The sequence below is a fragment of the Brachionichthys hirsutus genome, chromosome 12 (assembly GCF_040956055.1).
Source record: "Brachionichthys hirsutus isolate HB-005 chromosome 12, CSIRO-AGI_Bhir_v1, whole genome shotgun sequence".
Classification (NCBI taxonomy): Eukaryota; Metazoa; Chordata; class Actinopteri; order Lophiiformes; family Brachionichthyidae; genus Brachionichthys; species Brachionichthys hirsutus.
Genome location: NC_090908.1, coordinates 6,381,894 through 6,405,242, shown reverse-complemented (window position 1 = coordinate 6,405,242; position 23,349 = coordinate 6,381,894). Strand labels below are relative to the sequence as shown.

General features: G+C 46.7%; 1 protein-coding gene across 1 annotated transcript in view; it reads left to right on the top strand.

Moving 5' to 3' along the window:
- The first annotated feature begins 821 nt into the window (after window positions 1-821).
- fmnl2a (formin-like 2a) overlaps window positions 822-23,349 on the top strand; it is a 37,775-nt gene continuing 15,247 nt past the window's right edge. Inside the window, exons 1-4 of the mRNA XM_068746687.1 lie at window positions 822-1,316; window positions 14,085-14,168; window positions 16,839-16,919; window positions 21,151-21,227. Coding sequence (XP_068602788.1) covers window positions 1,203-1,316; window positions 14,085-14,168; window positions 16,839-16,919; window positions 21,151-21,227 — 356 coding nt within the window. The 5' untranslated portion in view covers window positions 822-1,202. The remainder of the gene's footprint in view (window positions 1,317-14,084; window positions 14,169-16,838; window positions 16,920-21,150; window positions 21,228-23,349) is intronic.

Here is a 23,349-nt window from a genome sequence, read left to right as displayed (position 1 = left end):
AATATATCATGGCTGTGATATATTAGTGTCCCCCTGCTGAGGGTCCAGCATTATTCTCTTGTCTCTTGTCTGGTTTAAGCTCGACGAGTCTCAGCAGTCACGGTGAAGTCGTGGCGATGAATGAATGAATGATGAATCGGACACAACCAGCCTTGTTCGGGTTTTGAAGACGCTTCTTTCACCCAAGACTTATTCAGTTCTGACTTTAGCCCAGGCATGGGCAAACTACGGCCCGGGGGCCATATACGGCCCTTTGGGCTTTTTGATCCGGCCCGCCGAACTTGTCCAAATTATATCATTAAAGTAAATGTTGTTATAATTAAACCTCATTCCTTTTCCCCTTTCTCTGTAATGCTACCTTTAAAAGACAAAATCCTTTCATGTAATGGCTTTTACATGTCATTTATATTAGTTCACACAAACACTCCATTAATCTGTTCCTGGCCCGGCCCCTCTGGCAAATTTTAGAGCCCATTGTGGCCCCCCGGAGTCAAAAGGTTTGCCTGCAAGCCTGTAAGAAATCCAACAGTGGTACCTATATGTGTGTATATACACACCCCATCTGATAGAGGCAATGAGTTAATAAAAAACTTGGGCTTATATTTGTTGTCTGCAAACAGTGGACTCAAAGTACCACAATGCATCGCATTGAAATCACATTTCCTTCGCTCCGTCTCTGGAGCTACGCCCCGAGAAGAAGTGGGAGGTGAGCCTTAAAACAGGGCTGATTGTCGGGAGGGGGGAGCGCAGGGAGCCCCCTCCTCCAGCCGCGCAACCGCGCAGGATTAGTGGCGCACAGCTCCGCTCTCTGTCCGGGGGGGTTGCAGCAAGCGTGAATCATGCTCGTCGTCATTACTGCCGGTCGGGAGTGGAGCCCAAGTTGTGCAAGATACGGACAACGGCGAGGACAGTGTCCCCGTGGGTCGAGTTAGGTGTCCTCATTCCGCCGTGGGAATGCGTCCCCGGGACGCGTCGCGTAATGCCGCCTGCCTCCCTCACATGTGCTGCTTTACGTTGAAGAAGTGACCAGGGGAGAACCGGCCGGGGAGTCTGCGGGGGCCCGACTGACTTCAGGACACGGGATATAGTTTTTATTTTTTTATTTTTTCCCCATTTCGCCGTGCGGAGATTTAAATTGTCTTTCTTGAGGAGTGGACGCGAGGAGGGAGGGACGGGTGGAAAGTTGTCCTCCCAGAGGAACCATGGGGAACGCAGGGAGTTTGGACCAGCACGCCGACCTCAGGGGCCACAACGCGCCCCTGAAGCTGCCCATGCCCGACCCGAGCGAGCTGGAGGAACGATTCGCAACCGTTTTGGTAAGAGAGGAGAAGAAAATGGATTTTATTTCTTTGTCTCATGCCTGTCCTGGGACATGAACAGCTGTGTGTGTGTGTGTGTGTGTGTGTGCGTGCGTGCGTGCGCGAGCGAGCTCTGTTTGTCCAGCACGTTTGTCCTTTGTTGTTCACACCGGACAAGTTGAGAGAACAGATGTGCGAGAAGTTTGGATCGTTTCAACTTGAATCAAACCGAACCCTGTTAAATTAATTCCACAGTTATAACAGTCTTTTTTTTTTTTTTTTTTTTTTTTAGTTCAGCAAGTTTCCAATTCGATTATTCTGATCTGAAAATCCTCCACTGGCTTTTCTTTTCTGACCCGCGCCGTGCGTAAATACGCAAAAACGCGTAAATACGCAAAAAGGTGACATGTTGGCTCCAAATAAATCTGTAGTCTGAACCGCCTCAGTGCTTCTGTAATTTACAGCATGTTTTCACATGAGACACCTGCAGTGATAACACGGCAGGCTATTGGGTTTATGCCCCCCCCCCCCCCCCCCACACACACACTTTGAGTCCAAACCCGGCTCTGCCGGTGCTTTAAGTGCCCAGCATGTCGCCTACTTTGAAACATCTGTCGCACCCTGAAGTGTCAACAGCGCCTGTCAACAGTTGCAATACCTGAGAGTGGATTCTGAACTTTCCTGTTGTGCCTGATGGATCCTGCTTGGGGACGATTTGACAGACAAACCAGGACGAGACAAAATGTCAAACGGTTCATGCTGATGTCGACTATCGGCAGCGAACGATCAAATGAAAATGCCACTATGTTTGAACGGGTTTGTGACGTCCTGCTGCTTAAGCGTTATTTGATTAAATGGGACACGAAGAACATTTTGCTGATCAGAGTTTTCAAGGAAAGGAAATCAAGGCCCAAACAGAAGAACGGTGGGAGTGATGGTGAAATTTGAGAGCGGCCCAAAATGTGGGTCAAACGTGATTGTCGCCAGGCCAACTGCTCTAATAAACACGAGCTGCTCAGGCAAAGGAATGTGAATTCGGCGTGTGTTTAAGATGAGGGGAAGTCGTCTCGCTGGTGCCCGAGCGCAGGTTTAATGTCGTTGATGTGTGTGGAGCAGATATTCTAGCTCGTAAGCCTATTACCGGTACATAAAGTGGATCAAGTTGAGGTGGAAGTCAAACCTCCGGGCATCAGAGTTGTGTTGGGGTGGGTCCGGTTTGGACGTCGCACCATGGAAGGATTTGGCCTTCTTCTGAATCTTTTGGAATCACTCGCAGTTTCAGGTTTCCTCTCCTGCCTTGAGACGTAAATATCAGAGAGAATGAAATGTATCGGAGCTGATCCTCATTGTGCTCATTAGAAACATAAACCGTCTAGGGTTTCATGGGGCTGGCTGTCAAAGGATGATCCTGGTATATCGGGGGCTCCGCCCTTCCTCCTCCTCACTGGTGGGATGGGGGCCCTCCAGCATTACAGGAATTTAGTGCTGTAATCGCAGCGTTTAGTGTTATTTACTGCCATTTAAAGCCTCCTGTGCAGCTGCTAGCCGCTGATGGCGCTTGGCTGTATTGATTGATTGATTGCTGCAGCGATTGGCGCTGTGTGGCTCTGTCTGCAGAGGCGCACAGTCATCCAGGTCGAGGTAAATCTCCAAGAATCAACTGGACTTGTTCAAGTTTCACCTTCTCATCCAAGCGGCTTCTTCAGTTCTGAGAGACCGGTAGAGAGTTGAGATACTTGTACTCCTGTTGGAGCAGGAAACAAGGAATGGGCCGAAACCACCAAGGCAATCGGACTCCCCAGTAGTTTCCTTTATGAATGCTAATGCTCCCCGGCATCCGTCAGGCCTGACTAACGAATCCCGTGGAGTCTCCCCCCCCCCCCCCCCCCCCCCCCTGAGATGCATCCAGGTGTGGGGGGGGGGGTTGTGGACTTTGGATTCTGATGACCTCAACCCGGTTCCATCATGGTGATGCGTGTCAAACCTCGCAGCTGACGGAGCACGTGAGTCGCTACTAGTGACGCTGAATCAAGATCTGGTGAGAAGAAGCGACGAGGCTAAGCTTCATTCGGTCTCGTCATCGACCACGTTTTGTTCGTATTGATCCGTTTGGGGTTTTCCTTTTGTAAACTGAGACGTCGTTGTTGAGCTGTTATAATTCACAGCAGTTCCATCGCCGTCCCTCCACGTCCCAGGCACGATGAGAACAACAGGACTGTTTGCCTGCCACTCCTCGTATGTTTGATCACCAGGCAGGTCTTGGATCCCAGCAGGGAGCCGCACGGATTAAAAGCTTCTGCTGCCTGCCACCGCATTCCAGCCTCACCTCATCAAAGTAGCTAACGAGGGCCTGCTGTGTTTGACTCGTGGCACAACACATGCGTGACCTTCCCACATGCGTGACCTTGTACATAAATATATCCCACTGGAAGAACTGTGTGTGCATCGCCAGTTTCAGACGTTGTTTGACCCCCCCCCCCCCCGCCGGCATCTCACTGATATTAGCGTGTTGATCAAGATTTGTGTGATCAGTAGCTGAGCAGTTTTAACAGTCGTGTGATATATTTCGCCATATTTAAATATGAAATGTGCTTATTAAAGTAGAAAGCTAGCTCTTTAAAGTTTGATGCGGAAATGGATGCAAAATTCGTCATATCTTATCAAAGACGTTTTGGTGCAACAGGGACATCTCTGCCGAATGATCTGTAGCTGACACGAGGATTGTACGACCTGACGGATGCCCCGTAAACACAAACGACTTCCACTCAATCCCAGCTGAAGTCGGTTCGGTTTCAAAGCGTCGTACTTGGACAGCGTGTTTGGTCTCATACCAAAGGTACCAGCGTTTACATAGCTTATCGCACTCTGGCTTTTTACCCGTCTCACAGGGACTTGTCTGTGATCAGAGTCATTTTCTTGTGAACAGTCAGGCTTTGCTGCTGCTTGAATCGGCTTGTTCTGCTCAAAGAACGCCTCCCATTGAAGTCGCCAACCCGTGAATCCCCTCAGCCAGAGGCTGATCTTTGTAATAGACCTAAGATAATTTTAAAGCGAGGCTTCTTCCGTGGTACGAGAGGCTAAACTCGCATGTGACCTTGGCTATGAAGTGAGCTTTAGTTTGGACCCAACTCTTCATTGTTTTATTAACACAAGACAGTAGATTTTTATGCTTCAAATTGTTGCAAGGGTTTGAATTTTCCCATAAAGCACTCATCTATATTGTGGTTGCCATGCGACCGGCAAGACAAGTCTTCAAGGGGAAGTTGGGTTGCACATGATAATTAGCCAGCTTGATGGCGGTGCGTTTGATGTGCATCCTGCACAGTGCTGACACCGTAGTGAAAAGGCTTCATGGCTGATCGTACCAACATCCCGGTAGATCAGGGCACTCAGAACTGGTTGCGTACCGGTAAATTAATCCAACCTTGTCTTTAGCTTGACCGACCATTAGAAGATAGAAGCGAGGCTTCGGAGTGGCTCTTCAGCGGCTGGGGTTGTAAGTGCATACAGCCTGAAAGCATGTGAAATCGTTGCTATTAGCTCTGTGAGACAAATGCAAGCGTATCCTAAGAGTCCGATCTGCATGCTTCGAGTTGGACCCCGGGAGAGTGAGTTGGTAGCAGGGCTTCAGCTCCTCTGACCACAAATACATTGACTGTATCCACGTCCGAGCTTCCGTCCACCTCAGTCCCAAGCGTCTGCTGCATATCAGGACTGCTGTCGGAAGACGTTTCCCGCCATCGTATGATTAGATGCCAGATGGGAGACTACAGGCTTAGCCGTCATTGTGGCTGCTCTTCTCTAGAGTCTGGCCAGATTACATCTAAGCTTCTTTTTGAAAATGCTGCTGAAGCACCACCAGCTTCTGTTATTTGTGCTTTGAGGCTTCAGATCTGAACTCTCGTCCCTTGTTTAATCGCACCCTGAAACTTCATGCTCCATTGAAGTCTACTTTGCCTCACTGACAGATCTCAAGATCCCGAATATTTTCCCAAAGGTATTCAGCTCGCCTTCAACAGAGTTCTAAAGCTGCTCAAATCGATACGCCTTTATAAATAAAGGGTCAGATTAGTCTGTAACGTGAACATTGCTGTTTGTGGTGATAATCCACTGTTCTCTGATGATGTCATCACTCCAAAAAGATGGTAGCTGGTTTTTGTTTCACTCTCACAGCTCCCATCGCTATAACATTTGTTATAATAATGTAATTCCACGATCGTATCTTGTACGTTGATATATCTTATATGTCGTATCACTTCTCAACCTCATTGGACACCATGTTGGCTATGTCGCAGAAAGGGGCGGGTCTTACAAGACAAGTGAAAATGAATAACACTGATGGATGTTATATATTACATGTCCGCACATTCGGCTTATTCTACCAGACGCTGAGAATTTGACAGGTTGTCATCTTAGCTGCGTCACCGCAGTAGCGCTAATGAGATCCAGGAAGTGACCAAGCTAGTAATAATAGATGTATTTTTTATTTTTTACGTCAACTCTTCTTCATTAACAGCAGAACAAAAGGTATTGTGTGAAGAGCAGAGGGTGGGCTGTGGCTCAATCTCGTGCTGCAGGCCTGGAAAACAGAGCTTCTCTTCTTCTCTTTGGAGAGCCCGAGACGGAACCTGGCACTGGACCTAGACCTCGGCAGAGGACACCACGCACCCAAATCTGTGTGTGTGTGTGTTTGTGCTGCATCGGAGCTGCAGGACGCTCATTAAACAATTAGTCTCAACGGCGCTGAGCATGAGAAGTTTGAGCAGCGATGCGATCCTGTTGCCCTTTCAGAAGGGATGCGAGCCGCTGATCAAAACCCTGACGCAGGTCCCAGCGACTTCTTGCAGGCTTCGCCGCTGATCAAAACCCCGACGCAGGTCCCGGCGACTTCTTGCAGGCTTCGCCGCTGATCAAAACCCTGACGCAGGTCCCGGCGACTTCTTGCAGGCTTCGCCGCTGATCAAAACCCTGACGCAGGTCCCGGCGACTTCTTGCAGGCTTCGCCGCTGATCAAAACCCTGACGCAGGTCCCGGCGACTTCTTGCAGGCTTCGCCGCTGATCAAAACCCTGACGCAGGTCCCAGCGACTTCTTGCAGGCTTCGCCGCTGATCAAAACCCCGACGCAGGTCCCGGCGACTTCTTGCAGGCTTCGCCGCTGATCAAAACCCTGACGCAGGTCCCAGCGACTTCTTGCAGGCTTCGCCGCTGATCAAAACCCCGACGCAGGTCCCGGCGACTTCTTGCAGGCTTCGCCGCTGATCAAAACCCCGACGCAGGTCCCGGCAACTTCTTGCAGGCTTCGCCGCTGAGTTGAAACCCTGCCATGCATCATACTGGTTGCACACTGCAAAAGGTGAAACGCCTCAGAGTTTTTATTTTTGGACGTGATCATATGACAGTCCCTTGTGTAAGGGATCGCATCGCCGCCACACACACACACAAAAAGACAAGGAGCATCATGTTTGTTATTTTGAAATCGGGAGACCTTCTTGGTCAGCATCTTTGACGTCACTCATGAGAACAGGTCTGTTTATCCAAGACGCCGGCGGAGTTCCAAAGCTGAGGAGCCGCTGAAAGTGTGACGAGTCGGTGTTGGATCACGACTTGATGCTAATTGCGTTGCGCTTTAGCAGAAGCCGCATTCAGAACAAGCCTTCAGCTGTTGGTGCCGGCGTGACAAACGGGCGGCGTGTTGTGGCCTCGGGGTGGATTTTCGTTTCTTGCGTTAAACCTTTGTTGATGCGGATGTTTACTTTACTCACCTGCCGGCTCCAACACGCATCCTCTCAGAACCGAATCACGTGGACTCCTGGTCTGTCGGCTGGCGTCATCAGAGTTGTTGGTACATGTTGTCCGTGCTTCTGGCCAATTCGCAACCCTGTTCGAAAGTTTACTCGTCGTCATACCCTCTAATTTTAAAAAGAAAAGTTGAATGAACAGCAAAACACCATGAATAGTTTTCTGCGACCCCCCCCCCCCCCCAGCAGTTAACTTGAAAGCCCTTCTGTCTTTGGGTGTTCTTCTTCTCCATGGACATATGCTGTTTTTGAAGCAGCAACCGTCAAAAGGGGGGGGGGGGCAGGTTGTGTCGGGTAACAACTTGCCAGAATGAACATCTGCAGAACCAAATGGGACTTGAAATGTACTTAGTGCTCTTAGAGTTTGATATGGAGTCCATCACACCTCCAGACAATGCAGCAGGCTGCTGTTTCAGGAGTTATTGGGCAGAAGATGCCCCCCCCCCCCCCCCCCCCCCGGCCTGCAGCCGTAACGCAGGAGCGATGAGTCGACGCGGCTGCATCTCGTCGAGGTGACTCAACAGGTTGTTGGTAACGACCGGATGCTTTAGCAGCCTGGACGTCCTCAGTGGGTCACAAACCAGCGCGATTCGCTTGTGACTGGGTTTCTCCACGCCGCTGAGTGAGCGCCGTGGCGTGCAGCTCTTGTATTCTCATTCTCTTGTGAAGCTCCCGTTCAACCTTTCATCGCTGAATGACAAAGCAGCTCGAGCCTTTCGTAGGGAACCAGCAGTTCAGAGCGCAGCAATCCTCTCATTGGGAGACGCGGCTGCAGCGCCGGGATGAATGTATCGGTGCATTCTACAGTGATGGCTTCAGATGGGAATAACAGATATATGAGGGCGCAGTTTATTGCACTACGGAAGCAATCCCAGGATCAAGACTACAATTACCGGTACATCTCACTCCTCATCTAAATGCTCCCACGTTTGTATTGAACTGTTACATGATTTTCAGACGGGCGGCTGGTTGGATGTGCTGAGATGTTGTCATTGACAGAAGACAGATTAAAAGCTCTCGAGGATTATATGCTTAGCATTAGCAGCATCATTAAATTAGTCAGCCTCCTTTTTGTCAGATCATGCTCATCCCATCACGACTTACTGGAGTGTAGTTACCGTAGTAACTAATTACCTGAGGTTGTTTTCTTCAAACTCTTTTCAAGTAAACTGATGATGTCACTCCATAACTGACTGTGTTTGATTCCAGAGTAAACAGCCTCTCCGATTGGTCGACTCTCTTCGGCTTGAACAATGACACGGACTCCACCTCGGTCCAGACACTTTCGCAACTTTGCAACATCTGGTCTGGCCGGAGCTCTAACTCTGCGTTCGGTTATTTTATTTGGACAACTTCCTGCTGCTCCGGATCTTCGCCATAATGTTTCCAGTATCTTAATACCGCCCGGCGTGAAAGAAGCTCTGTATCAAGATTTTACTCACGATTCAAAGCTTGAAACTGTCTTTTTTGTGTCACGACCTGTACGCTTTTCCATAAAACAGGCGAATAAAGGTTGGTTTATAAAAAAACAAAAAGTCTCCCTTTGAGATACTCGGAACAAAATTTGAAACGGAGGCTTGGCTTTAAATTTCAAGGATAAGGAGGCTGCAGCTGCAGTATGGTGTTGGTTTTAGCAATACTCGTACGCAGGACGGGGTTTTCCTCGCGTCTCACCAAGAACATAGACTGATGAGGTCCTTCTGGCGGACGCCCGTTTGGCACACTACTACAGTCACAGTGACGTAATAGAAAGATATAAGAGGCCAGGCTAAAAAACACTCGAACCTCCCATAAGCAGCGGCGTCTCGATGGAGGAGGCTGCTGAGCCGGAGCAGGGGGGGCCTGGGGGGATTACAAAGATAATCTGGGGACAGACAGAGGACACCTGTGCCCTCAAAGTGCGGCAAGGATTATGAATCCACGCAGCGCCAGTGTTGGAAGGATGACTCGGTGCCGGGGACGTCCTGCTCGCCTCCACTCCTCTGTAAATGTGGCTGATCCAGATTCTTGTACAGAAAGTTTGAGCTGCCCCCCCCCCCTCCGGATCGCTAAAGGTCAAGGGAGGGGAGAATTAATGCAGTTGGTCATTTCTGAGTACGCCGGTGTCTTTCACAGCTGTGTAATGTCCTAAAAACACTGGTGACTTATGAAGCAAGTACCGGAGAGCAACGGCTCGGAGTCCTGTCCTTTCTGGGGGCGTTGAGACGTTTCCAAACCTTTTGTTACGACTCGTCGTCGATAACCGGCGCAGTCGGAGCTTTTCTTGCCGTGGCTTGTCGTGTGATCCCTGCAATGATTTGAATGAACAGGCAACAAATTACCAAGCGGGCCTTTTGCTGTGAATGACGCAACCTGGGTGTGATCTCTTTACGTCATGACAACGTTGTTTAGCCCCCCCCCCCCCCCTCTTGTTCTTTTGGTTCGGTCAGCAAATGAGGAGAGAACGAGGCAGAGACGGGAGATCCAGGAGAGCATGGGCGTGTCTCTGTTTCATACCTGTGAAACCCCCAGGGCCAAAGCGTGGCCCCTGGAAGATCTCGGGGAAGGCCGGGGGCCTGGGAGCCGTAGCCCAGCACACATGCAGACGTGTTCTCAACCACTTAACTTCTACCGGAAATCGGCTTTTCCTTTCCATGGTAGCTTTTCACATTCTGTCTTAGAACAAGACGGCCATCCATTGGGGTACCTCCAATGTTTACAGGCTTTATGGGGGCCGCCCCCACACAGCTCATCACATTTCCGGGGTGTGTTTAGCTCTTTAGTTGGGTGCATCAGAGTCAAAACTCCCTCTGATGAGTAATGCCACTATGTGGAAGGTAACTCGTGTCCAACATTTTTATTAGTTACACAAAATTGCATCCCACTGTCTTTATTCTTCCTAAGTTTTATTACTTGCTTCTTACCTGTTCCATATACTGGACACACTCAGCATGGCTCCTGGTGAGGGAGAAGGATAGAAAATGTTATATATATATATATAATAAATGCAAAGCGCACTTCACAGAATATTCTGCAAGAAAAACAATGAAGATCAACTTTGTGGTGTATATTCGAACATTTCTCCCATTCAAATGGATGATGGAAATTTAATTTTCTATGGTTTCAATCATTCTATAGTTGTTGTCTGTATCTGTGGCTCTGCAGACCACCTGGAAGGTAGTGGATTTTTGACCCATTTTAAGACTCAGGCTGCCTGAACAGACGTTGCATACACACTGGTGAGTTGTGCACATATTGCAGTCCGGTTTGAGTCAAACATTAACCTTAGATTGGTGCAAACGACGGCTCCAAAAGTTGAAGTGTGGTTTACTGATTGTTCAACATTTTTGACTGTAGCAACAGTGATCGTTGGATTCGTGTGCAGCGAATCAAATAGCAACAAACTAATCAATGCATTAGAATTAAAAATCAATCTAGAAATTCTCATTATTTTGGAATTTCATTCCATTTGGGAGTTAACTGAAAATTAATGCATTTAAGGACTTCATTTTCCCTTTGAGGAGACTATTTTTTGTTTGTTTGTTTTACTGCTTGAAGAGATTTTACTCTCCAAACAAGTAATTGATTAATCAGTCAAATAATCAACAAATGGATCTACTAAACGGATCTTGAAACAGTAGTCTAGATGAAGCAGCATTTGTGAGTTTTGAGCTGCTCTTTCTCGGTTGAAGCAGGATTGAGAGGAAGGACGCGACATTTGGAGGAACTGGATTTGAATGTTGGAAACAACAGGTGTCTGGTGACTGAGATAAGCGCCTGAGGTTCGTGACCATTTTGGGGAAGTTCTACACGCCAGTGTTCCTTTCTGTCAGCGAACTAATAAAATGGTATCTCTGTACTGTTAAAAAAACGGAAGATTGTTTGGGTTGGTGGATTTAGTGATTGTAGAAGTAGAACAATGCAAAGAAAGCAGTTAAACTATGTTGTAGACAATGTGTGGACGTTTAAGAACTAAAAAATGAAACCATTGGTTTTCATGCATCATTTTAAGTACAGTAGTCGAGGAGGCAGCTTACAATGAACAGGCTGGATAAGGTCCTGCAGGAAACGGCTCACCTTCAGATCGCATGAAATGCATCTCCATTATGTACCAGTGTCAATCATTTGTTCCTAAAGTGGGAGAGTAAACCATGTATATTTACGAACCGAAAACCTGTTCATAGAGCTGCTCATAGTGCAAAAGTCAGTTAAAATATTTTGCATAAAACCGGTTTGATGAAAGCGCATGTTTATCAGAAAGTGAGACCTTCCAGCTCAGTTACCACAAGAGCCTCGGATCTCGGGTCTAGATTTTAGTTTGGGTTTTTGAGACCCTTTTTTAACAACAGATGGATTCATTTTCGAGTTACAAGTCGCAGGTTTACTTATTTCCAAGTGCGTCTTCAGGAATCCGGTGTCTAACATTACGGATGTGAGACAGCTGCTCTGGAGATGAAATGTCATTTTGGCAGCTCAAGATATCGAGGTGTGGAAACGCAACATTTGGAAGCGCGTGATTGGTCGCCCTGTATATTAACCTCCACGATGCCGCTGTTGTCTGGAGAGGTGTTCATGCTGCCGCCTGGCGTGTCTCTGTGTGATCTTGCTTTCTCGTTCTTCTTTGTGATATTTCCTTTGCACGATACTTGAGCAAGCGTTGCTACATTTTGAGTCATTATCTTCTTAACGTAACATTAAATTGGTTTTACAAAACATGGAAGACAGGAGAATGAAAAGCAGCAAATATTTTTGATCTGATGTGTTTCAGGGTCGGTCTTCAGGGAAAAAACTCCACATAAAAGCATCCACTCCTGTTCATTTCACCCAGATCCGTCAGGAATATCTACACACGACTGGGTGAAGCCCGGACCTAAACCCAGCAAGATGGCCATTAAAAGTTTTAGCAGTTTTTTTCCTCTCTACAGGCAGTAATTTTAATAAATCGCATTTGATTTGAACTTCAGTCAGTACAATGCAACTCTACATGTTTTTATGTACTTATGTTTGTCTCTGGTTTTATGAGATTGGACCACTGTTATCAGATGTCGTGTCTCTTGCATGTCTCAGCCTGAAGCTGATATGAAGGGTTGACTCAGGATCCCCACTTTCTTTTTAAATAATACTTATATAAATACTTAATATAAAGGTACTTTTATCTATCCTGGTTTTAAAAGGACTGTCAAATGTTAAGAAAATGCACGCTACCACTGTAAATGCTGATCCGTGTGGCGTCGCAAAAATGTGTCTGTGCCGTCCAATCGGTTAACGTTCTCGCTTCTTACTTAAATTTAGGTTTGTGTGTGTGTGTACTGTAATCGTCTGGGCGGGCTTGTATCTGGTGCTGGTGAGAAGCGGACACACACACACAGGGTAACCTGACCCCAGCATGCTGAGTGCCTGTCACAGCTCATTAGTACTGGGATGCATTGAAAGCTGGTAGAAGTGGTTCTTTAGCTGGAGCTTCACCAAGCAGGAAAACCCAGATGAACTCGGCAAACTATCCCGCCTGTCTGCAGGAGCGTTGCACCCGCAACATTACCCACAAACCCCTTTGTTTCCAGGAGAATATTTCCTCAGTGTCCAAACACAACGGGGCAGAAACCTCGAACTAAACAACTGATTTAATTTCCTCTCATGTCTTGCCTTATGTGAGACTTCTAGTGACCTTCTGTCCTTCTACTGTTTTTAAAAGTGATAAAAAAGCACTTATAATGCTGGTTATCAGCTGGACTTAATCAAAGGAGTCCCTTTGACTCCGTATTCCCTGCAGCCATCTTCAAACATCTGCTGGATGCAAATGCGTTTCCATGGATACTTGTAGAAGAGGCTTGGATGCCGCATGTGTTATGAACCACTTACAGCTTTTGTGATTCGCATCGATTTTTGTGCAATCAATCGAGAGCGAGAGCAAATCAGACTTAATATTGGCGTTTCAATTCATTTAGCAGGTTCATTGTCATGTGGAGAAAATCAATTGAGTGTCGGCAAGGTCGATTTAGAAAAGGAAGTGGATCCAGTTATAAAACACACTATGACCATAATGAAATGATCAGCTATTTAATTTCATTTAATTCTTCTTTTTCCTCTCTATTATCATCTGGAACAGTTTATAACAGACGTGAAACACACGAGCAGCCGTCACAACATCAATCTTATTTTACAAATAAGATTGATGTTGTGATTTATACAGATATTCCTCTTAAAATTAATGACTGCTTAAACTAAAACCAAGCCAATCTATAATATACAGCATAAAAAGAACCTTCCTTATAGCAGGCCTCGACCGTACTCCTCGATCAGTGCCTGACTTTCTCCTGGCGTTACTCGCTCATGGAAACAGGCTCGATCCCGGGATATTCCCCGTCCACCGTTAAACGAAAAGGGAAAAATAGCTCCAACATTCACGATGGCACATCCTCCCCTGTTTCCATCCTCAGCAGTGGAAAACGTTCTCAGTGAAACACATGTACTTCCTGCAGATGAAACACTTTGATGGATGTTTATCGGATTTAGTCTCCAGAGGCTGTTAGTGAAGCACATACCTGGACATTGTTTATATATATATATATATATATATATACTTATATTTCTTGTCTGTGCTTTTTCCCAGACATATTTGCATGTTCTGTGTTCTCCAGAGCTCCGGTTCATTGCTCCAAGCTTTTTGAATTGTCGTGGGGGCAGGTTTGATCATTCTGCAGAGTCTAAAACCGCGGATCACGTTCAATCAGCGTCCTCTGACGTCTCTCAGCATCGCAGTGAGAATATCTTGCCATTGTCTCATTAGTAGCCGTTGTTGAGGCCGTATATTTAGCAACCATGGATGACATTTTGGGAAGATGTTTAAAAGCAAGAGGAGGTTGTCTGTTTGAAGAGTTTCACGAGTCTATCAGGGAAAGTGACTAATAATGATCGAGGCTTCTCTTACCTCTTGTGCATGAATGAATGAATGAATATATGTTGTCATTGCCCACATCCAGTTAACTCTGGCCCGTTTCTCTCTTGCAGAACTCGATGAATCTTCCTCCAGATAAAGCACGACTTTTGCGGCAGTACGACAACGAGAAGAAATGGGAGCTCATCTGCGATCAGGTGGGCATCAGTCAGTCCCTGCTGCGGCACGATGCGATGAGGAGCTGAAGAAGTCACGCTTTACGCACTGTTGCTCCATAATTACCAGACTCTCAGGAGAAAAGTGAATTAATTAGGATCCGATTCACAGCCGTACGGCTGCAAAATGAAGAGTGATCGCTCAGGAAATCAGTCAGACCTCTTTGCAGCTTGCCACCAAAATAAATGCGATAATGTGTGGCGTCACGCATTCCTTTAGCTTTTCCTCAACTTTGCAGTCCGTCCTGGCTTCTCTGGTCAAGCAGAGTACCGGTAAGTGGAAGGTCCTTTAAAAACTCACCCTGCCGGTGTTGACGGTGCTGTGTGCAGGAAATGACACGGGATGCATGTTGTGCAGCGAGCTGCGATCTGAGCGCTCCTCTGTGCCAGGGAGTTTTTAATGCTCTCCTGAGCAGGAAGAGAAAACACAGCGACCAAGATGAAGACCGCCACCCTCTCAACCGGCATTGATAGCCGTCGACCCTGAAGGGTACGAAGCCGGAGCGAGCTCAGCAGGCCGCTGGTCAGCAGCCAGAGATGCTTTCAGCTCGGAGAGGACTCTGTTACCCTGTCAGGGCAGCTTTCCTTCTATTTGTCAGTGAAGAAGCTTCTAAAAACACTTCCAGGGAGATTTGAGGGCAAACATCTTGGATTCTTGATGCATTCGCACAGAAACAGAATCACGAAACGCACAATTATTCTGTCTGTGTGAGTCAGTTTTTGCCATGTTATCAACCATTACCCCATCTGCAGTCAGACATCACATATTCCTCAGCCAGTCCTCCAATAACTCCGGTATGCCCTTGTTTTACCAACAAGCATGTACCCATGACTGCACAGGCAGCCCTGGGAGTCGTAGCTATACAGGGAATCTCTTTATGTCACCATGGCAGCAGCGACGGGGGGAGCCAGGGAAGCTAAGATGACAGGTACATCCCCCTTTGAGAAACGGGGCCCCTGCAAATGCCACCAGAGTTTGAAATATTAAACAGTTTTCAGGCAATTAGGCGGTTTTATGAAATATGGGGCTCTTGATTCGAATAAAAGGTTCAATCCCTCCAGAGGGAAGAGAAAGTGATATCATCAACCCATCATTGTCAAATGCTATCTATGTCGCGTCATTCATTGCTACAGAGTGCTTTATATGCAGCTCCCTAAACATGTCTTTATACAGAGAATGACATACGGCGGCTTGCCTAGTCTCAAAGGAACGGGTACCTCGCTTCCCAAATTAAATCCAAACCTGCTGCACCGGACAAACTTAAACTGCCCCGAAGCATCTTTGACCCTGTTGATGTGTGCTCCTAAAATCCAGATGTGTGTTTTCAACAAGGCATCACGCCTTTACTACCCTCCGTTCCACACATTTCTTTGCACGCATACATTAAAGCAGCGGTCCCCAACCTTTCTCCTGCCACGGACCGGTACCGGGTTGGGGACCGCTGCATTAAAGGACTGTCTCATCTTTTTGCTTCCCTGCAGTCCTTCCCCACTGACTCACCAAATCAGGGTTAGGTCCTCTTTCCTGTTTCCTGACACAACTCGTAGCTCAAACATTTTCCCCTGAACCTCATATCTGCTTACAAGAGGTGGCAAAAAGCTTTGCAGCTGATGCTGCTGCTTTAATTGAGCGGATCTTTTAACTGATTAAGACTGACGGAGGGGGTGGAAAGCTATTTTCCTCAAATGGAATTGAAACCTCACACACCCTTTCTTTAGCAACAAGTCAATGTTCATTGGCTTGAAATAACAAAAGGCATTCTGGGAAATGAAGTAAAAACTCCATATAGGAAAATACATGCATTAAACCATTTAACATTTAAAGTGACTCCTGCAGGGTGGAAATATGCATAGGAGACAACGGTTCCGCTCCCTCCTGCTATGTGGATTGATGAATGCATCACTTTGGGCCTTGAAGAGAAAATGCTGCACAAAGACCGACGGCTCGGGTCGCTGAGGGCTCCGCTGTACAAAGACGGATGTTCAGCAGAGTAACCGGCTTGAGGTGGACTTTCCCGTGTCAGCCAGGTGTCCTAAATACCAACATCATCCAATGATCTGCAGTTTCTACTCCGTGATACAATACGGTGTGGTGAACGGCACCATTGCCGTGGCGATCATCCTGATCCAAATCCAGTGCTAATCGCTTGTATTTGTATTAACCGTGAGGGCGTCTGACCTAAAACCTGTCCCCGGCTGAACTTAATACCTGCCTGCCCACGGCACACACTTTTGGCTCCCGTCCCGCCGTTGACTGCAGACTGTTTATAACTGTTTATGACCTCCTGCAGTCCAAACAGCCTTATCAGCAGGTCTCTGCGTTCCGTTACCAGACTGTGACCAGACATCGGACAAACGGTGCGCCTCATTCCTGCTGTCGTTCGCCTCCATGTCAGATAAAACCAGCGCTCGTCTAACAAACACACGCATTCCAATTTTAAAGTGCGACACTCTCATCCGCCAATCGGTTTCCGGGTGAGTTTTCTGAAATGCTTCCATCGGATCTAGAAGGAATCGTGGTACAAAGGGACCAAATACAAAACCATGTGCAAAAGTCTTGTTATTTCCACTATTGGGAGGAATTGTTTTCTCCTCCTCCTCGCCTCTGCTCATCCCCTGTCTGTCCTTTCTATTTTCTTTTTGCTTTTACAGGAGAGGTTCCAAGTGAAAAACCCACCTCACACGTACCTCCAGAAGCTGAGGGGCTATCTGGACCCGGCAGTCACACGGAAGGTGAGCGCCCTCACTCTCACGCTATTCTGTTCCACTCGCCTGGCCGTTCCACTGCTGCAGCTTTTCCCCTCGCCTCTGACCGGCTACATCCGGGATATCCCTTCAGCTGAGGAAAGATTGCACTCAGTTTGGGGACTTTAGATGTATTTTATTTATTTTTGTAAAATGAGATCTTTGTAACACCCAGGTTTGAGGAACAACCTCACAGGGTTTATCATAAGCGTTGCAACTAAATGGTAAACATGCTCTTCTGTACTCTTCTGCAGAGCTAGCGCTGCCTTTGAAAGGAGGAGGGTAGAAGAGGAAGTTTCTTCCAGCTCCCATGCGTCGCTAAAATCAAGTTGTTTTAGCGTGGATGAGGACGATGCGGGGCGGCTGCTGGGAGACCGGTCGTTGTCATAAACAAATTAAACAGCAGGCGCTGCCAGAACAACAGCAAATTGCTGAATAATTCAATTTGCAATGACTGGAGTTGAAATTTTTATATCACACTAAGCTAACTAGAGCAGCATGGATAGAGGTATTACATAACATAACAAAATCAGAGCATGGTGTTCATTGAGACAAATGCAAAATGTATCATTACAGGTGAAAATGAATTGATGAATTATTGACACGCTGGCTTGTTCGGTTTGCTGCATCCACTGTTGATGTAGCCCGAAGCAGCACAAAGGCCGGCTGCAGAATGATCAGCATTGATACGGGGCTGTGGGGGCTACATAAGGATGTGAGTCTCAGACTGCCAACCTCCTATCAGGCTTGCAGAGAAGATATGAGAAAATCAAGACACAAGATTTTAAAATAGTCAAAATATTCTGATGCTTCCAGGACAGCGATAGTCTCAAGGTTAGAGCAGACTTGTTGAAGGCTGGTTTGAACTTTGAACTGGTGGGGGGAAATCGTCCTTCGCTTTCTTCCTGCACCAACGGCTTTGGAGGAAGGGGGTTCACATTGTGCTTTTCATTCTATTCAACACAACACTTCTGGAAATATTCTGTCTCAATAAGAAATTTAGAATGTTTGTACTCTGTATAATCACAGTGACCAAGTTGGACAGGATTAGAAATGAGACAATAAGAGGAACAGTGAAGGTTAGACGTTTCGGAGATAAGGTCAAAGACCAGATTTAGGAGAGACGGGGACTATATCGGTAGAAGGACGCTGAGGATAGAACTGCCAGGGAACAGGGCTAGAGGTCGACCCAGGAGAAGATACATGGACATAGTGAGGGAGGACATGAGAGTGGCTGGTGTTGGGGAGAAGGTTGACAAGCCGAAAGAAGGAGAAGGACTCGCTATATTCAATCATTGCATTTATGGGCAGAGAAATTAGTTGAGATTAGGATTAGAAGACCAATGGTAGTTTTTGTCTGAAGGTACGACGCCACAGCAAAGACAGCTAATCTCAGCCACCCAACCTTTGTCAACAAGGAAACGACGTGGCAGCAACAATCCTTTAACTTCCGTGACATGGCAGCCGACCTGAAAAGAGTAAGGAGCTCTGATTGTGAGCTCTCAACACGGTCATGGCTGAAGGAGCCCAGACGAGACATCCTTACCTGCAGCTTGGCTTTATTCGATACATCTGTGGCTGCATGACTAACAGGTTGTTGGCTCTATATAAACCATCCTACATGAGTCAACGCGGAGAAACTCACCCAAAACAAGCTTTTATATTTAGTCTCACAGGCTCAAGATGTGAAAAGTCTTCTTCTTTGAAATGATGTCATTTCCTCGCCTTGATCAAAACCTTACAGCTGACAAAAAAAAACAGGAGTTGCATAAGTGAAGTAGGAAGAGGAATGGAGCTGGGAGGGAAGACTTAATAACGGAGAGGGGGAAGAAGGGGGGGAAAAGACAAAAAAGAGGCGCAAGAGAGGGAAAGAAAGAGTTATGGGCTTTTTTTTTTTTTTGCCATTCTTGCTCCATACCCCTTTTCTTCAAGCTCAAAACAATTGCCACTTTGTGCTGCTGTGAGGGTGCTGGAGGTCGTCTCTGCTTTCCATAGGCAGGCTTCGATGCATTCCTCCGGCCAGCTCCCAGCCAATCGGCAGCCAAGGAGGAAGAGCTGCAGTCCAGCTCGTCCCCAAGAATGCATCAGCCATTGATTTGTTTCCGGGATGACCTCCTGAGCTCACACTCTCCAAGAGCCCTCTATGGAGGGAGGGGACGGGCCCACTTCGCCTGTCCCCTCCCTCCACAGGTCTCCTCATCTTCATCTCCTTCCCCCCTTGTCGTCTCCTCTCTCTCTCTCTCTCTCTCCTCCCTCTGTGTTGCAGCTGGTAGTGCTTAAAGGGCGGCCTGTAGGGTGTTGGTGGGAGAAGAAGCAGGCGGAGGCTGCGCCTCTGGGAGAGCCTGCGCAGTAACCCTAAATATACTCCGCTCTCCACACAGATGCACAAAGGCCTCCTCCCTAATAAAAACTCTGTTCCTCATCTGCTCTCGTGCCAAACACGCCCAAAGACAGACTACAGCGGGAGAGACCTCAACTATGGGAATATAGTCTCACATGTCTTCTCTGTGGAAGTTAATAGGTTAACAGGCTGAGCTCGGTTTCCATCCAGGCCCCCCCAACCCTGGATGGATGCTTGGACCGCTTCTCTTTCTTCTTCTCCCTATGAAGTCAACGAGAAAAGAAGAGCAGAAAAGCCCTTATCGAAGACTAAGAAACCGTTTAACTGTCATTACCGGCCGTTTGTCGTGGAGGTTGTTATTACAGCAGCTATTAACGCTTTATAAGGTCCAAGTTGATGTCTTTATTGTTCTCCCAACACTCCAAACCTCAAAGAATGTCCTTTTAAGAATGATCTATAACAGAGAAAAGCATAAATCGAGGTCATTTTACTGGGAGCGTTTATGTTGGAAACCTTAAAAAATGTTTCGTGAGTTGCCAAAATAATCATTTAACTTTCAGTTGAGGAGAAAATCGGTTTAGTGAGAAATAGTTTCAGCTCCGCTCAAATTCAGCATTATAACTGATTATTCGTTATAAAGTTTACAATGCAGAGAACTTTTATGTCGTGTAAAATAAGTATCTATAAAATACATGAACTCAGGATTTTGGCCGTATTATTGTTGAAATATATGGGAATGTGTCTTGTAAATACATTAAAATAATAACATACCTATTTGCTTTATGTTAAAAGGTGATTTTTGAGCTTTTTAAAAAGCTTTTAATGTTTTTAATAGTTTAATTTTTATTTCTTTATAATAATATGGCAAGGAGTGTAAAGTGTTGATTAAAAAGATAAAGACAACTTGTGAACCGATTAAAGTAAATCAGCCCAATTTAATTCATTTGATTTAGAAGTAACTGAAGGTTTTTTTTTTAAAGTTAAAACAAATATGAAAGTGATGCATTTGTTGGTATGAAAGGAGACAATGCTTTTGAGAGCAGATTTCAGATTGTGCGTACTTTAATAACTCAAAGCTCACGAGGACAGAATGGTGTTCTCTGATGCAACAGTTCCTCTCCCGCTCACCAGGGACTTCCGCCTCCTGCCTGGTGACCGCTGGGCGTTCACTGCGGTTGTGTAACAGCTCAGAGGGACTTTTTGTTTTAGCTTTTCAGTCCACCTCCCATCGAAGGATGAAACGAAAGTGGAACCCACTCGCTTTCTCTGCTCTGTTGTTTTTCTATGTAATTAATTGGCAGCTCATGCCTCCATGTTGCTCCCTCGCTTCTTTCTTAAAGCCGCAGTGCGCTCTGGGAACTCATAGGAACTGTTTGCTGGTTCCATTCCGCTTTGTGGCCATTTGCTATTGCTCCGTCCTCTCTGGTCAATATATTGCCGTTCTATCAAAACCAAAAAAAAAAGGACTGTAGCGTGACCAAGAGTGTGTTTGTGTGTTTTGTGAGGCTGCCATTTGTCCTCACGGGGCCCGAGAGATAATCAAGTGGGTTACTTGATCTTTTCACACGGCTGCCAGCAGGGATTGCAGCTCTATGAAGGGCCGATGCGAGCAAACATGACAAAAGGAGCTGTGCCATATTCGGTTTCCAGTGAGTCAGCGCTTTTTTTTTTTTAGCCTATTGAATAGTTACTGGCAACTGAAAAGTCCACCCCCCCCAAAAAAAAGTTATTTTTCTTTTTTCCTTTTTAAAATCATATAATATCACTCTCTGCTTTGTGTTTACGCCTGTTTCCTGACTCTTCTGCTGGAAAGGTTTGCTTCCTGGTTCACATTTGGAATAATCAAATATTAACCCTCCCAATTCTTTCCTTCCTCAGAAATTCAGACGGAGAGTTCAGGAGTCAACCCAAGTCCTGAGAGAACTGGAAATCTCGTTACGGACAAATCATATAGGGTGAGTCAATGCAGGATTGTGTGAAGTTTGCACGGTGTGGCGCTGGCTGTCTGGGACTTGGTTATATTAGATGCAAGGGGTGGGGGGGGGGTCTGACATTCCAGACACCCGGAGATGCAGATGTCGACGCGAACCACTCACAACCATCCCCCACTCGTCTTGCGGCCTCTGGCCTAATGTTGCACAGAAAGCCATGTGGCGATGGAGAAAAGATGAATCGATTGATTGTTTTGGGCGGCTGACAGACGAGCACCCTCTGGAAGGGTGCGGTAGCTGATCTGCACATCTTCATCGTTCCGTTTTCCGCCTTGTGCGTTCTAAAGAGATAACATAGTAGAAGTTGTTCAAGTTTGCATGATTTAAATGGCTGATTTAAAAACAGTAATGTGCGATTCCAGCTAGTCCAGGATAACGGGCCTCGACCTGCTGCATCTGATATCGATTCAGTGCCATGCAGTCAAGCCCTCGAAGGAAGATCGATATCTCAGCGAGCATCGCGCAGCGGATCAGTGGCTTGTCTTGCTGCAGATCACGGGGCCTGTCTGTGATTAGAGAGCGCGATAGTTGAGCAGACTATGATGGATTAGCTTCAGCAACAGTAATGAGGCCTAATACATTCTGGGAACCGTAGTAACCAGGGGACACATTTCTCAAGGCAGGAAAATCATGCGTAAAAAAAAGTAGGAACAGATAATGGATGATTTCATTTAATGCAGGGATGCAGAACATAACCTCTGGCTTTAATGGGGTTACTTCATCCTGAAAGACATCATTGTGTCGCGTTAGAATAAAAACAGAAATGCACAACTTTACAAATGATAGTTTGCAACCATCTCTGGCAGCGTCATTTAGAAATGGATCACATTTACTCCCTGGGCTTGTTGTTGAGCCCCCGAATGAACGAGGTGCATCGATAGACCATAATGCTCCGGGGGTCTTTGGTGAGAATCAGAATTGGGGTTAGCAGCTGGAAGGGATGTTGGGGGTGGGCGGCCACAGGAGACATCGGGACCCTGTTGAGGACAGGAAGGGGCTGCCTGGAGAGCATCTGTTAGCTGCAGACTGTTGAGACAGCAAAGATGCAGACACACTCCGGTTACACAATCGTCTCAAGAGCTCAAATGCAAACATATGTGAGAAACGTTTCTTTTAATTCCCTCCCACACACACACAGACACACACACACACACACACACATGTCTTTCCTCTAATTTGTCTGCCTCACTGACATCTTACGCTGCACATCGATCTGATTGCGTTCCTCAAACTCCAACCACAGCCAGACAGGATGCCCATCTGACAAGTCATCTGAAGAATTAGATGCGTGGATTAATTCTCTTTAGACCCCTTACGCTGTTTCAATTAGATTACATAAATAATCTACCTAATCAAGCTTAGACAAAGAGGCAAGCGAGATCGACAAACTACGAGAGCGGCTGGGGAGGGTTACAAGATGTCACCCGCTTAGGGTGAATGATTAGCGCTTCTCTTCAGGGCTGGAACAGTGGAATATACATCATGTATTGTAGGGTGTGTATAATAGTCAGATTGTCCCTGCATGAGAGCTGCTAATGATGAGCCTGGCCCCCCGCCTGCCGGCCTGTTCCTCACATGTTGCTCACTGGTCAACAACATGTGGTGAATGGGAGGATTGTTGCCTAGCATCCTGTGGTAATGATTACCATGTGGCCCGACAAGGCCACACCCCCAAGGCCTTTTAAAACACAACAGGCCGAGCCTGACACGGCTTTTCTGGACAGTCACATTTGCTTGTACTTGCTCTCGTCTAGTTACACTACAGGAGAGCCAATAAAACAAAACAGCTCGTTGATGTTTAAAGCAGTCGTGTCTCGCATCTTCACTGAAGCTGTACTGCTCAGAGGCGTCGCGTTTACGCCCTAATCACGGAGCAGTCATGCAAAAAAGACACTAACACAGACACTCACAGTGCTTGCAAATATGCCCCCCCCCCCCATCTGTCATCCAAGGTCATAGAGGGACAATGGCGGCATATTGTGAGAAGATTCAAAAATATCTTGATGTGATCTGGGAAAGGATTTTCCCAGATTTTAAGACTCACATGACCATTTAAATATTTTTATTTTATTTTATTGTGTGTAAG